We start from the raw sequence: 15,675 nt of genomic DNA, 5'->3' as shown, positions 1-15,675 counted from the left end.
TGGCAGCATATGAAGGAGTTCGATCTGCTTCGGAAGTGGTCGGTACTGAAGCGCAGCTCCTCCTGGCACCCCGACTGCCGGTACTAGGCTGGATGTTCAAAGGAACGGTCCCCTCTACACATCATGCAACTGATGCTACATGGAGCAAGTGGGTTGCACTGATTACTCAGCGGGCTTGAATAGGAAACCCCAGTCGCCCAGGAATCTTGGAGGTGATTATGGACTGGCCAGAAGGCAAATGTTTTCGGATATCATCAGAGGAGGAGGTGGTCCGTGCTGAAGAAGCCCCACTGTACAACAAGCTACCGGAAAAAGAGAAGAAATATGCCTTGTTCACTGATGGGTCCTGTCGTATTGTGGGAAAGCATCGGAGATGGAAAGCTGCTGTATGGAGTCCTACACGACGAGTTGCAGAAGCTGCTGAGGGAGAAGGTGAATCGAGTCAGTTTGCAGAAGTGAAAGCCATTCAGCTGGCTTTAGATATTGCAGAACGAGAAAAGTGGCCAGTTCTCTATCTCTATACTGATTCATGGATGGTAGCAAATGCCCTGTGGGGGTGGTTACAGCAATGGAAGCAGAACAACTGGCAGCGCAGGGGCAAGCCCATCTGGGCTGCGGCATTGTGGCAAGATATTGCTGCCCGGGTAGAGAACCTGGTTGTAAAGGTACGCCATGTAGATGCTCATGTGCCCAAGAATCGGGCTACTGAAGAACATCAAAACAACCAGCAGGTGGATCAGGCTTCTAAGATTGAAGTGGCTCAGGTGGACCTGGACTGGCAACATAAAGGTGGATTATTTATAGCCCGATGGGCCCATGACACCTCAGGCCATCAAGGTAGAGATGCAACCTACAGATGGGCTCGTGATCGAGGGGTGGACCTGACCATGGACACTATAGCACAGGTTATTCATGACTGTGAAACATGTGCTGCAATCAAGCAAGCCAAACGGTCAAAACCTCTTTGGTATGGAGGACGATGGCTGAAATATAAATATGGAGAGGCCTGGCAGATTGATTACATCACACTCCCTCAAACCCGCAACGGCAAGCGCCACGTACTTACAATGGTGGAAGCAACCACCGGATGGCTGGAAACATATCCTGTGCCCCATGCCACCGCCCGGAACACTCTCCTGGGCCTTGAAAAGCAAGTCCTATGGCGACATGGCACCCCAGAGAGAATTGAGTCAGACAACGGGACTCATTTCCGAAACAACCTTATAGACACTTGGGCCAAAGAACATGGTATTGAGTGGGTGTATCACATCCCCTATCATAGAATCATAGAATCATAGAATATCCTGAGTTGGAAGGGACCCTTAAGGATCATCAAGTCCAACTCTTGATACTGCACAGGTCTACCCAAAAGTTCAGACCATGTGACTAAGTGCACAGTCCAATCTCTTCTTAAATTCAGACAGGCTCGGTGCAGTGACCACTTCCCTGGGGAGCCTGTTCCAGTGTGCAACCACCCTCTCTGTGAAGAACCCTCTCCTGATGTTGAGCCTAAATTTCCCCTGCCTCAGCTTAACCCCGTTCCCGCGGGTCCTGTCACTGGTGTTAATGGAGAAAAGGTCTCCTGCCTCTCGACACCCCCTTACGAGGAAGTTGTAGACTGTGATGAGGTCTCCCCTCAGCCTCCTCTTCTCCAGGCTGAACAGGCCCAGTGACCTCAGCCGTTCCTCATATGTCTTCCCCTCCAGGCCTTTCACCATCTTCGTAGCCCTCCTCTGTACACTCTCCAACAGTTTAATGTCCTTTTTGTACTGTGGTGCCCAGAACTGCACACAGTACTCGAGGTGAGGCCGCACCAGCGCAGAGTAGAGCGGGACAATCACCTCCCTTGACCTACTAGCGATGCCGTGCTTGATGCACCCCAGGACACGGTTGGCCCTCCTGGCCGCCAGGGCACACTGCTGGCTCATATTCAACTTGCTGTCCACCACGACCCCCAGATCTAGGCTGCTCTCCAGCGTCTCATCGCCCAGTCTGTATGTGCAGCCAGGGTTTCCCCGTCCCAGGTGCAGGACCCGGCACTTGCTCTTATTGAACTTCATGCGGTTGGTGATCGCCCAGCTCTCCAACCTATCCAGATCCCTCTGCAAGGCCTTTCCACCCTCATTCGAGTCCACAACTCCTCCAAGTTTGGTGTCATCAGCAAACTTGCTCAAAATACCTTCTATTCCTACATCCAGATCGTTTATAAAAATATTGAAAAGTACCGGCCCTAAAATGGAGCCTTGAGGGACCCCACTGGTGACCGCCTGCCAGCCTGACGCAGCCCCATTTACCATAACCCTTTGGGCCCTGCCCGTTAGCCAATTGCTCACCCATCGTATGATGTTTTTATTTAGCTGTATGGTGGACATTTTGTCCAGTAGGATCCTATGGGAAACCGTGTCAAAAGCCTTGCTGAAGTCCAAAAAAATCACATCAGCTGGTTTCCCTTGGTCCATCATACGGGTGATCTTATCATAAAAGGAAATCAGGTTAGTTAGGCAGGACCTGCCCTTCACAAACCCATGCTGGCTGGGACCAATGACTGCTTTGTCCCCCAGGTGAGCCTCAATAAGTTCGAGAACCATCTTCTCCATGATTTTACCAGGCACTGACGTGAGACTGACAGGCCTGTAATTGCTAGGGTCTTCTTTCTGACCCTTCTTGTAAATCGGCACAACGTTTGCCAGCTTCCAGTCTACCGGGACCTCTCCAAATTCCCAGGATCGTTGAAAAATAATTGAGAGAGGTTCCGCGATGACGTCCGCCAGCTCTTTCAGCACCCGGGGATGAATCCCGTCCGGACCCATGGACTTGTAGGGATCCAGGTGGAGTAGCAAATCCCGCACACGTTCAGGGTCGGTTGGGAGTTTGTCATCCCCACCGTCCCGGTCCTCTAGCTCAGGGCACCCTGGGTCCCGAAGCCCATCATCGGCATTGAAGACAGAGGCGAAGAAGGCGTTAAGCGTCTCTGCTTTGCCTATGTCATTGTCTGTGAGGAGACCTTCCCTATCAAGGAGCGGCCCTATGTATTCTTTAGTTCTCCTTTTTCCATTCACATATCTGAAAAAGCCCTTTTTATTTTCTCTCACAGACACAGCCAGCTTCAACTCTAGGTGTGCTTTGGCCACACGAATTTTCTGCCTACAAACACGAACAGCATCCCTGCATTCTTTCCATGACACCTGGCCCTCCTTCCAGTAGCGAAACACTCTCTTTTTCCGCCTAATCTCCATTAGAATGTTCCTGGTCAGCCACGCCGGCCTCCTGCCCCGCCTGCCTGACTTGCGATATTTAGGAATTGCTTGATCTTGTGCTTCTAGGAGGCATCGTTTAAAGAATGACCAGCACTGGTGGACATCGAGGCCTTCAAGAGCAGTTTCCCAGGGGACCTTGCTGACTAGTTCCCTGAGCAGCCTGAAGTCCGCTTTCCCCATATCTAGGGATGAGGTTTTGGTGGCACTTTTCCTTCTGTCACCGTAAATTTTGAACTCAACCACTTCATGGTCGCTTTGACCAAGGCGGCCACCAATCACCACATCTCCCACCAGACCCTCTCTGTTTTCTAGCAACAGGTCGAGGAGGGCACCTTTCCTAGTTGGCTCCGTTAGCACCTGCACCAAGAAGTTATCATCTAGGTGCTTCATGAACCTCCTGGACTTGCTCGTGTCAGCCGTGTGGCACTCCCAGTTAACGTCTGGCAAGTTGAAGTCCCCCATAAGGACAAGGGGAGTTAATCTCGAGGCCTCTCTTAGTTCTGTAAAGAATAATTTATCGGCACTATCGTCCTGGCCAGGCGGTCTGTAATAGACTCCCACAACGACATCCCCTTTATTCGTTCGTCCCTTGATCCTTACCCAGAGGCTCTCAACTTTGCCATCGCCGACCTGAAGTTCCACACAGTCCAGCCCCTGCTTCACATATATCGCCACCCCACCACCTCGCCTACCCTGCCTGTCCCTCCTGAAGAGCCTGTAACCATCTATCGCAACACCCCAGTCACAGGACTCATCCCACCAGGTTTCGCTTATGCCGATGATATCGTAGTTGCAGGACTGGGCCAGGACTTCTAGCTCATCCATTTTATTCCTCATACTGCGTGCGTTCGTGTAGAAGCACTTCAGGTGCGTCTCCTTACACTCAGCACCTTGTGGATCTGCCCGAAGGACCTCACTGGCACCCAGCCCCTCTGATTCTAGCGTACCTTCCCTTAGGTCTTCACCGGCGTGCCTGGTTTTAGCCCCTTCCCCCTTCGACTCTAGTTTAAAGCCCTATCTATCAGCCCTGCCAACTCCTGACCAAAGATCCTTACCCCTCTCCAAGAGAGGCACATCCCATCAGGTGCCATCAGGCCCTGTGTAGCATAGACCTTCCCGTGATCAAAGAACCCAAAGTTCTGCCGGTCACACCAGTCTCGAAGCCACGAGTTTATGTGAACAGCACGCCTTTCAGCTTCGATCCCCCCTATCGGAAGGACAGAGGCAAACACAACCTGCGCCCCTGATCCTCTAAGTAGTCGCCCCAAATCCCTAAAGTCTCTTTTGATCGCCTTCGGACTTCTCATTGCTACTTCATCGCTACCAGCCTGAAAGACCAGTAGCGGGTAGTAGTCAGTGGGCCGTACCAGGCGCTGGACTTTCTTGGCGAAGTCTCTCACCCGAGCCCCAGGGAGGCAAAAGACTTCTCTGCGGGTTGGGTCTGGTCGGCATATCGGTCCCTCTGTCCCTTTCAGAAGGGAGCCCCCCATAACAATAGCCCTTCTTTCTTTTTTGAAGGATGATGTGGCAATGCGATGTGTAGGTCGCCTTGTCTTAGGCGCCCCCTCCAGCTGGGACGGGTTTTTATCTATTTTGTCATTCAGATTGTCTTGTTCTAGTCCTTCATATCGATTATTTAAGGGTAGATGAGAAGGTGAGGTGGGCAGAGAGAGGGCTCGCCTACCACCCCAATAGGCACCTGCCTCCATTCCTCCCCTTGATCTAGGTCTCCTCCCGCTGCCTGGCAGGAGGAGGGAACCTCCGTTTTCTGCATAACAGGAGACGCCTGTGCTGTGGCAGGCTCATGAGCCTGCCTCAGAGAGGGTAGAGTGCACCTCCACCAGTCAATTTCCATCTCCGATTCCCTGATGCTTCTGAGCCTGTTCACCTCCTCCCGGAGCACCGCTACCTGGCTGAGCAGTTCTTCAACCTGGGCACACCTCCCACAGGCATACCCACCACTGCTGTCGGAGACCAACAGAAGGCTGGGGCACACTCTGCAGCCCAGGACCTGGACGGCTGCGTGTTTCCCGGATCCCTCCGTCTGAGTAGCCACCGTGGTGACCGTGGCTGGAGATGCCGCACGAGATGCGGAGACCACGGTTTTCTGCCTGGTTGATACCATGGTCAGGTTCTACGCAAGCAGGTTACAAGCACGGAGGGGAGAGGTAGCTGCAACAGAGCGACGATGGATCCCCGCCCTTCCTGCCCGCCCTTCCTGCCTGCGCTAACTGCCTCGCTAACTGCCGCGTCTCTCCCCCGCGTCACTCCCTGTTTGCCGGCCCTGTTCGCCGCGCTCCTGGTCGCTCGCGCTCCCTAAGGGCTGCCTTTGAACGGCCGGGGGGAGGAGCTGTCGCTGACGCTGCTGGCTCCACCTGCGCCTCGTCAGCCTCCCTCACGAGGGCTGCCGGTGCCTGGCGGCTCCCTCACGTAGGCTCGATGCCCGAAAAATAGCCCTGCCTGTCCCGATCCCGCGCTCCGCTGCAGCACGCGTCTGCCCCGGAGCCGGTCGCCTCGGCAAGATGCACCAGCCTCTGGAAAAGTTGAACGACACAATGGACTGTTGAAGACTACACTGAAAGCAATGGGTGCTGGGACATTCAAAAATTGGGATACACATTTGGCAAAGGCCACCTGGTTAGTCAATACTAGGGGAGCTGCCAACCGAGCTGGCCCTGCCCAATCAAACCTGTTACGCACTGTAGAAGGGGATAAAGTTCCTGTAGTGCACGTAAGAAACATGCTGGGTAAAACAGTCTGGGCTACTCCTGCCTCAGGAAAAGGCAAACCCATTCGTGGAATTGCTTTTGCTCAGGGACCTGGATGCACATGGTGGGTAATGCAAAAGAATGGGGAGGTCCGGTGTGTACCTCAAGGGGATTTGATACTGGGTGAGAATAGCCCATGAGTTGAATTGTAGTATGTTAATTATTATATAATACTGTATGTCATCACTACCATGATTGCTATATATCATAGATGAAAATGGTGATTAATTAGAATGTATTGGAAAGAGTGTAACCTGAGCATGACATAAATGGTATGGAATAAGGGGTGGATATCTGTCCTGGTTCCAGTTAGGACAGAGTTAATTTTCCCTCCTAGTAGCTGGTAGGGTGCTATGTTTTGGATTAGGATGAGAAGAGCACTGATAACATGCTGATGTTTTAATTGTTGCAGAGCAGTGCTTACACCAGGCCAAGGACTTTACGGCTTCTCGCTCTGTCCTGCCAGCGAGCAGGCTGGGGGTGCAGCAGGAGCTGGGAGGGGACAGACCCAGGACAGCTGACCCAAACTGGCCACAGGGGTATTCCATACCATCTGACGTCATGCTAAACAATATATAGGGGTGGCTGGCCGGGGTGGGGGGCCGGCTGCTCGGGGATAGGCTGGGCATCGGTCAGCGGGTGGTGAGCAATTGCGTTGTGCATCACTTGTTTTCTTACACATTATTATTATTAATACTATTATCATTATCACTATTATTATTATTATTATTGTTATTATTATATTCCTGTCTTAATAAACTGTCTTTATCTCAACTCACCGGCTTCACTTTCCCGTTTCTCTCCCCCATCCCAGAGAGGGAGGGGGGAGGGTGAGCGAACGGCTGTGTGGTGTTTAGCTGCCAGCCGGGTTAAGCCACAACAAGAGGTGAGACAGATACTCTGGGATCAAGAATGTCATCAGAAAGCTGATCCCGATAAGATATGGGGAGGCCAGGAGCAGCCTGGACAAGAGAGATGTGAGATTTCAGGGTGGGAAGAAGAGCTTGCCCAGCAGAAACTTATGATTTCATAGAGGTAAGAGGGTTCATGTAAAGTAGATGCTGTGGTAACACTGACTTAAAACAGTCACGTATGGCCCTTACCTTACTTGAACCAGGAATTTTAATCCCTCAACCTAAGTGCTACTCCAACACTCTGAAAGGAATCCATTTTCTCTCTTTTTCACCCTGATCCCTTTTCTTAATACTAGCATTAAAATGCTCTACTTAACCCTAGACTCCTTGGTAGACCTAAAATACCCTAAACCATAGAGCTTGTCCATACCTTAGCCACAGACCTGACACAAACAACAGAACACCAAACACTCCCACTAAAGCTTTGTTTAATCTCTAACCCAGAAAGTGAAAAACAAGTACCGAGGGGACTAGAGAGAGGTCAGCTCTGCCTCAGGATCTCCTGCCCCAGCAGGAGGAATGGGACTGCGGCAGTGACTGGGAGGTCACTTCAGTCTCTGCAGCTGATAGGGCAGCAGCAGGAACGTGTCACGCAAAGGGACTGTAAGGTCCCTTGTGTCTGGAGGTGGCAGGTCACCCTTGGCTTCTCCCTGGGATGTGCACTTTGGGGCTGACTTCTGCCAGGGGCCCTGCTAGGCCAGCAGAAGGCCCCTGCTTGGCATGCTGCCTGTGGGATCCCCTCTGCCTCCATCCCCAGGACGACCCAGACACAAAGAAGGCCCGCACAGGGGTTGTCCTGTCCCTTCTGCTTGAGGCCAGGACTGCACAGCAGGAGGCACAAGGCTTGGCTGTGTCTTGCCAAGAAGCTGCAAGGCCAGCAGCAGGCCCAGGCCTTGGAAGATGCTGGAGAGGTGACTTCTGTCTGCTTGGCTGACAGGCCACAAGGAGCCTGATGGGTTGGGATGCCTACTTCAGGAGTGGTTTCCACCCTGATGGAGCTTTCTTTGGTGGTAGGAAAGAGCAGGAGAGAAAAACTGCCACAAAGTGCACCTTGGAAGGGTGGCATTGGCCACAAGGAGGAAGAGATGTCCCTCAAAGAGTCGTGCTGTGGTGACAGAGGTCACTCAAAGTTTAGACCCTAGCTTTGTTTTTCAGGGAACAGCTGGTGAGGGTTGATGAAACATGGGTGAAATGATGGAAATGCTGGGATGAGAGAAAGGTTGTGGACAGAGATGGGTGTCTGCAGACTTCAAGGAAATAGGGCAAAGTGTGGAACAGCATAGGAAAGCCTGCAGAGGAGAAGGCAGAGGGTGCTGGTAAGAAGGGAAGGCCCCAACAGCTCTGACGTTTTTGTCCCTTTGGCTAGAGCTTCTGAGGAGACAAGATACAGTCATTGCAATGGGGCCTCTTTGCTTCCTTGATACCCTGTTCAGGGGTGGGGAGGTGTCCTAATGAAGTTCTTCTCGTGGCATCACACTGCCCACCACATCACACAGACCCCAAGAAGAGCCCTGAGCCAGACGGGGGGGTGCAGGATCTCCCCTCCCAGTGGCTGGGGTCAGGCCTTGGCCCTTCTGCTTCACCAAAACCAACCAAGACTTTTCTCAGCACAGCGCTTTGCCTGTCTGCAATCATGGCCTCCAATTATGTGCCCTAACAGGTCCCTGGGGAGGCTTTGTTAGTAAGAGCCCTCAGTGGGGCCCATTAATACTCTAAGTAACTTCAGCTTTTCCTTCTGACTTTACCTTCTCAAGCGGTTACATCATTCTCCTCTCAGTACCTGAGCTTCATAGACTGAGCACCAAAATACACCATGGAACTCATTAAAATGCAAAATGTCCTAAGCAGCCATATCTCTCCCATAATTTTCTTCAAGACTTGTTCAGCTAATTGGAGAGCTTTCATGGTGTAGTTAAGGAGGAAGATTTCAAGAAGCACCTGAAAAAAATCTTTTCTCATCTTAAAGGATGCGTTTAGTTGAATTTCAGTTTGGAGCATTATTCTCTAACTGATATTGATCCAGGGTGTCTCCTTTGGAGACCTGCGTAGGGAGGAAAAGCAGACTCTTGGGGTCTGACACTGCATGGAGAACCTTGCTCCTCAGCACCCCAGCCCTGACATTTCTCTCTTTGGTGCTTGCATCACTTCTCCTTCCACCAGACTTCGGCCCAGAAGTCTGCAGCTGGGTGTTACAACTCCTTTGCACCAGCTCCCTCCTGCTTGCCTTAGAGACCTGGATGCACACAGGCGCAGAAGGGTTTCTCCTGATTTCAAACCAAACAACAGGAAAACATGCAGAAATCTTCCAAAAGCAAAGCAAGCTCCTCATCCTGTGTGCCTCCTGTGAGGTTTATGTTCCCAAAAGGATGACTGGACAAGAAGTCTTCTATACTGATAGACCTGAAATTATTAGTTAAGATTAGAACTAATCCATATGATATTAATTCAATGATAAATGATGATGAGCTTTCTAAGGACACAGTTAGGCAGACTGCAGATAGCTGGGCAAGCTTCAACTCCCTGAAGCTCAAAGCAGCACCTGGGTTGGTGAGGGCGGTCTGAGTGATCCAGGAGGAAGGGGAGGGCAAGCCAGGAGAACCATGGGAAGTGCATAGGTCCAGACAGGCAGCTGGAAAGGGGACATTCAACACGGACTGTTTAATCAAGACAGGTGGATGTACCTGGAAGATGAGGGAGCACACCATGATAGACAAAGCGATGACAATGCAAGTACAGGTGAACACCAGTTTTTCTTTTTCTGTGATGAAAATATATCCGGAAAATGCCTATTTCTTCATGAGAGAAACTACACTCTGTGACATTTTACGGAAGGGATTTAGTCAATGGAGGGAATAAGTCGTTGCTTTATGACTTAGGTACTGAAGAAAATACTGGGTACTGAAGCAGAGCTTTGCTGTCTGACCATAAGCAACCAGTGCGAAAGTCTTCAGAGTAGTTTACTGACATTTGAAATATTTCCTTGAAATCCCATTTCCTGGTTCTGCTTTCAATGAAATCATTAGGCCTCCAGAGGCTCTGGTGCATTTAGAGTAATTCCCTGGAATGGAAGCTGTCTGAAAGGACCTGCAGGAGGCCATAGCCCGTTGGTGGATAAGGTGGAGACAGGTGATGTTTCCCGGGGCACCTCCACTGCCCGCTGTGGTCATTGTCCCTGTAACTGCAGCCCAGTGCAGCACAGGAAACCCCTTCACGGCAAATTCCTTCTTCAGCCGTTTCTTGGGATAGACCTAAATTTGAAATGGCCTTTGGGATCCCAAGTCACTCTCCCTCCTTCCGAGGAGACACCTAAACATCCATTTACCATCCTAGGTCATCTGTGGCAAACTGAGGCTGAAAGACTCAAGAGCAGGACACTTCAAATGGCTGAGAAGGAACCCATCAGCTTGCCCCACTTTGGGGAATCATCCCCTTCCAACTAGGGATATGAAAGTGAAAAATGTGAAATGACCCATCAGATCAATACGAGTAAGGGAAAGTCACACATATTGTGCTGGAGTGTCAGAAGGCAAAAAGCACTGCACTGTGCCTCAGAGTAACCAAGGAGACCTAATCCAGTTCATCTGCGAGATAAAGTAGAGTGAAGGACGTTGTGTCCCAACATGAAGAAGGATGTACATCACTGGTGAAGGAACTGTCTTTTTGTGCCATCACCAATGCAAAGTACACAAGAACTACATCAAATAAAGGTAAGCTGTCCCACCCTGGCCCTGTCACACCACAGGGCAGCGGAGGGACCTTTTTCAGTTTCAGCCTCTTCTTCAGAGAGGCTTTGCCTTCTCCCTGCGCACCACGGGGCAGAGCCTGGCCCTGGACACTCCGTGAGCGCCGTGCAGGTCGTGGCAGGCTGCGGTGAGGGGACGAATGCCCTGGGCCCCCTTCCTGCTCTGCCCAGGCCAGCAAGGGCCCCGAGCGGCCTCGTGTCCCCTGCAGCTCTGGGCTCCCTTCCCCAGCCCTGGCTCTGCAGCACCAAGCCCTGCTGGGAGCCCTCCCCTGCATGCTGCCACCGCTCCCTGACGCTGCTGGTGCCCTCTGCCGGGCACTGCCCAGCCCAGCCCAGCCCCTGCCCACCTCTCCCCAGCTCCCGGACCTCTCCCCAGCCCAGCAGCGCAGGCTGGGCTGGCCCCAGGCCAGTGCCCACCGCAGGCTGCTGCAGGGCTCTGGGCACGGCCAGCACAGCCCCAGCCCCTCGCAAGGCACCGCAGCTGCTGGCACAAAGGCGGCTCTGGGCCTCCCCAGCAGCCCCCACGCTGGGGCCAGCCACGGCTCAGGAGGTGGAGGGCCGTGAAGCTGCAGGAGCCCTGCTCTCCTGCCTGGGACATCCCCAGCACAGAGTGCCTGTGCCCCGCAGGGCCAGTCCCGCTCCCCAGGCCAGCACATGAGGCCTGGCCCAATCACAGAGCAGCTCCAGATTCCTCTCCAGGATGCCATTTGCCATCAGACCCAGTACCACTGGGACAGTCCCAGGCAGATAATTCAAAGGCCAGTTGTTGTTTGCTGGGCCATAGGCAAGCAAGAAGGCAGCTCCCGGTCCAGCCCTTGGTCCTTCACCGATCACGCTGGGGTTCTGATCCATTGTGAGGCCCAGAAAAGCAAGAGGTCTGTTCAGGAAGCAGCTCCTTGGGTGTATTCCTGAAACCAGGTTTGCAAGAGGCGTGCAGAGACATTGAAGAGATGCCAATGTAGGGATAACAGGACTGTCACCAACATACATGAGATCTCAGGGCTTATCCAAATACAAGAAGCACAATGTGGAAGCCAGAAGAGAGCAGCGGTGAAGAGGCCACGTCCTGCTGCTGGCCATGACCATGGCTCCAGGGAAGCAGCAGCCCCGACCCAAAGGCAGCAGAGAGGCAGAGCCCAGCGGGCAGTGAGGGGCAGCCGCGAGGGCCAGCGGGGGTGCTCCTCCCTGTGGCAGCTGGGCTCTTGGCCCTGAGCCCCTCCTGCATGCTGGGGCTGCTCCCCCACCTCCAGAAAAGATGGGAAGGGATGGAAGCTGGGACCAATGAATTTCTGCTCGACTCTTTTTTGTCTATATCTAAACGGGAAGCCCACTTACAGAAGTACATGTGATAGTTGGTTCAAAACTAAAATAGAATGATAAACACATAGGATACTAAGTAGATCATTTCTCAATGAAAATCACAAGGCTCAGAAAATAGTATAAAAGTAAAGTAAGACTGTTCTAACACTTATTCAGAAAAAAAAGATAAACAAAAGTGCCCTGTTAGGACTTTATTAAGTGCATGTATCCAAAGAGTTTCCTCAATGCATCCTTGAGCTCCTTGTTTCTCATGCTGTAGATGAGGGGGTTCATGGCAGCAGGAACCAAAGAGTACAGAACTGCCACAACCAGGTCCAGGGATGGGGAGGAGATGGAGGGGGGCTTCAGGTAGGCAAACATGCCAGTACTGATAAATAGGGAGACCATGGCCAGGTGAGGGAGGCACGTGGAAAAGGCTTTGTGCCGGCCCTGCTCAGAGGGGACCTTCAGCACTGCCCTGAAGATCTGTACGTAGGACACCGCAATGAAAACAAAACAAGCAAATACTAAACAAACACCAACTACAATAAGCCCAACCTCCCTGAGGAATGAGTCTGAGCAGGAGAGCTTGAGGATCTGAGGAAGCTCACAGAAGAACTGATCAAGCTCATTACCTTGGCAGAGGGGCAGGGAGAACGTAGTGGCCGTGTGCAGGACAGCAGTGAGAAAGCCACTGCCCCAGGCAGCTGCTGCCATCTGGACACAAGCTCTGCTGCCCACGAGGCTCCTGTAGTGCAGGGGCTTGCAGATGGCAGCGTAGCGGTCATAGGACATGAGAGTAAGAACAGAATATTCTGCTGCTATAAAGAAGAGAAAGAAAAAGACCTATGCAGCACACCCTTGAAGGAGATGGCCCTGGTGTCCCAGAGGGCATTGGCCATGGCTTTGGGCAGAGTGGTGGAGATGCAGCCCAGGTCGAGGAGGGCGAGGTTGAGGAGGAAGAAGTACATGGGGGTGTGGAGGCGGTGGTCGCAGGCGACGGCGGTGAGGATGAGGCCGTTGCCCAGGAGGGCAGCCAGGTAGATGCCCAGGAAGAGCCCGAAGTGCAGGAGCTGCAGCTCCCGCGTGTCTGCGAATGCCAGCAGGAGGAACTCGCTCACAGAGCTGCTGTTGGCCATTTCCTGCCCTTCATCAGGGAGACTGAAAAGAAGAAAAAATATAGACTGTAGGGGAAATTTCTTTGAGCAATACTCATATCAGTCCTCATAAAAGCCTCCATATTACCTTTCTTTCCACGTGACCTTTGTCTCTTTCCCAGGCTGAAGCCCTGCTGTGTGCTTGCTGAGTGTCCTGTACACAGCAGCCACCTCTGCCCTTCAGCTCCCCATGGGCCACCTCTTCTCCACTGCAGTGCTACCTGTTGTTGAGTTTGCAAGACTCAGCCAGAGGTCACATCCAGGAGGGCTGCTCTGTCCATCCCCTGGTGCCCAGCTGCTGGCTGCTTGCAGCACTCAGCTGGGGGATGGCTCTCAGAGGTTGTGCTGAAAAATCACCTGGGCTGTGCTGGGAGTAGAGGGCACCAGCTCCAAGTGCAGGTGGAAATGCCTCCCTTTCAGCCCAGCTGTGCAAAATTCAAGGACAAGTACATGGCAAGGATGCTGATTCACAGGGAGAGATCAAGGGACCCTGCGTATAACAAAGACTCTAACGTATGCTCTGCAGCAGCTCCCTCTCACTGCCTGCCCATGTCCCTGCTGCCTGCAGCTGTCCCTGCCAGCAGCTCTTTCTCTGTCCCCACGTCTCCTCCCGTCCATGCTCACAGACCCCGTCCCACCTGCTGTGTGCCCAGCTCTGCCTTGCAGACACCTCCCGAGGATGGGGACAGCTTTGGGGACATCTCCCTATCTGCAGGTCCTAAAGACCAGCTCAGAAAAGCCCTGGTGCAGTCTGTAAGCAGGGAGAAGGGAAGGGATATTCTCAGGTTCCTCACTAACCCGTTTTTGTCTCTGTTCAATGCAAGAGGAAGTTCCATCACCTGTGCAATCCCTACAACTCTGTTAACACAGAGCCTGCCCCAGAATTAGAGCAGGAAAAGGCAGGCAGAGACTGCAGAAAGTGCCTTCTCTTTGCAGGCAGCCCCTGCCCTCCCCTTCCTCTGCACAAGGCTGCCCTGCAGCACCTTCTCCTCCACACCGCACAAGCCATGAGAGACATCCTGGCAGCTCCTGGCCAGGCAGAGACGTCCCGGACCCAGGAGCCCCTTCCAGGAACCTCCCCTGCACTGTCCTGCAGCCAGAGACTTACCGTGTGCAGGGCTGTGAAGGTTTCTCCTGCACTCAGCTCTCCTCTGCCCGCACCCTGCAGGCTGCCTGGAATCCCTTTCTGCCTGGGTGCCTGCGGTCAGAGCCCCCAGCCCTGCTGCGCTGTGCACAGGAGCTGCTCCTGGGCACAGCTGTCTCTCTGCACCAGGGCCCTCTTGCCACGAGCTCTCTCTGTCCCACGAGCCCGGCCCAGCTCAGCACCACACGCCCAGCCCAAGGCATTGGAATCCCCCCTCGGGGGGCTTTGGGGAGGAGCCCACGAACCTCAGGCACTGAGAGACAATTGAAGACATCTCCCAAGAAGTCTAAGTCAGAGGCAAGTTTCCTGCAGTGTCCCCCTGAGGGCCAGCACTGACACAGCCTCCCTCGGAGCTCATTAGAGCAGAGCATTGGAGGCAGTGAGGACAAGAAGACAAAGGCAATGTGAATGTGACACTGATGTGTAGACAAAGTGTATTTGTTTCACTAAGCACAAAGGCCCAGACAATAATGAATGATTTAAAATTTGAAAAGACAGAAAAGGAAGATAAAGTAGTAATAATAACAACAATAACAACAACAATAATAGTATTAATATGTACAAAGCAAGTGATGCACCGTGCACTTGCTGAGAAGCCCCTCACCGATGCTCAACCTGTCCCTGAGCATTGGTCCCCCTGACCCTGGCCAGCCTGCAGCAGGATCTCTTGTGCACGTCCCTTGACCTTCATTTCTTTCAGTGCAAAATCAGCTTTCAGAGGAATTTGGAGTATTTTCTTCCCTTTCTCAAACACTTCCTCTGCTGTGTCACCCCACGCAATGATGCCATCGATGTACTGCAGGTGTTCAGGAGCTTCCTCCTCTTCCAGGGCACTCTGGATCAGTCCACGGCAAATGGTAGGGCTGAGTTTCCTGCCCTGGGGCAGTCGATGCCAGGTTGAAAGCAAGCTGTGGCCTTCAATCTGCTGGCAAATGGATGGAGAAAAATGCCTTAGCGACATCAGTTGTGGCAAAACGCTTGGGTGCCTTTGATCCCAGTTTGCATGGAAGCTCTACCGTGTCCGGCATGGCAGCACTCAGCACTGCATGACTTCCTTCAGGCCACGACAATCCTCTGTCAGCGGACTCGGTTGGTGCTCTACTGACTCACGTGCACCGCTGTGGCAGTGATTGGCACCAGAAGGCAGACAACAGCATCATGTCCTCCGTCTCCAAGGCAGCTGTGCCAAAAGCCCACCCATACCCTTTTGGGTCCTTGAAATATCTCTCCTCTCCTGAAGCAGTCTCTTCCAAGGATGCACAGAGTCCGGGGCCAGTCCCAGTGGGGTGCTTTTGCCACTCCTTCCCACTTAGACTCACTTCAGCCTCCAGTACAGGTCAGTGTTGGCATCCCCCTGTCACTCCAGACACACAAATGGGTTCACCCCTCCACAG

General features: G+C 52.8%; 1 protein-coding gene across 1 annotated transcript; it reads right to left on the bottom strand.

Moving 5' to 3' along the window:
• Positions 1-12,152: 12,152 nt before the first annotated feature.
• On the bottom strand, positions 12,153-15,309 carry LOC136787656 (olfactory receptor 14A16-like). The gene is made up of 3 exons (XM_066984969.1): positions 15,298-15,309; positions 14,924-15,203; positions 12,153-12,801 (listed from the first exon to the last, which is right to left on the bottom strand). Exons 1-3 carry the CDS (start codon positions 15,307-15,309, stop codon positions 12,185-12,187), a joined length of 909 nt encoding a protein of 302 aa, XP_066841070.1. The 3' UTR covers positions 12,153-12,184.
• Positions 15,310-15,675: the final 366 nt, after the last annotated feature.

The sequence above is a fragment of the Anser cygnoides genome, chromosome 30, assembly GCF_040182565.1.
Source record: "Anser cygnoides isolate HZ-2024a breed goose chromosome 30, Taihu_goose_T2T_genome, whole genome shotgun sequence".
Lineage (NCBI taxonomy): Eukaryota > Metazoa > Chordata > Aves > Anseriformes > Anatidae > Anser > Anser cygnoides.
This window is presented reverse-complemented; position numbering and strand designations above follow the sequence as displayed.

Coding starts and splice junctions, on each gene's coding strand:
- LOC136787656 (XM_066984969.1), bottom strand. Junction 12,802..14,923: donor CCTGCTGCAGGCTGGCCAGG/GTCAGGGGGACC, acceptor TCTTCTTTATAG/CAGCAGAATATTCTGTTCTT.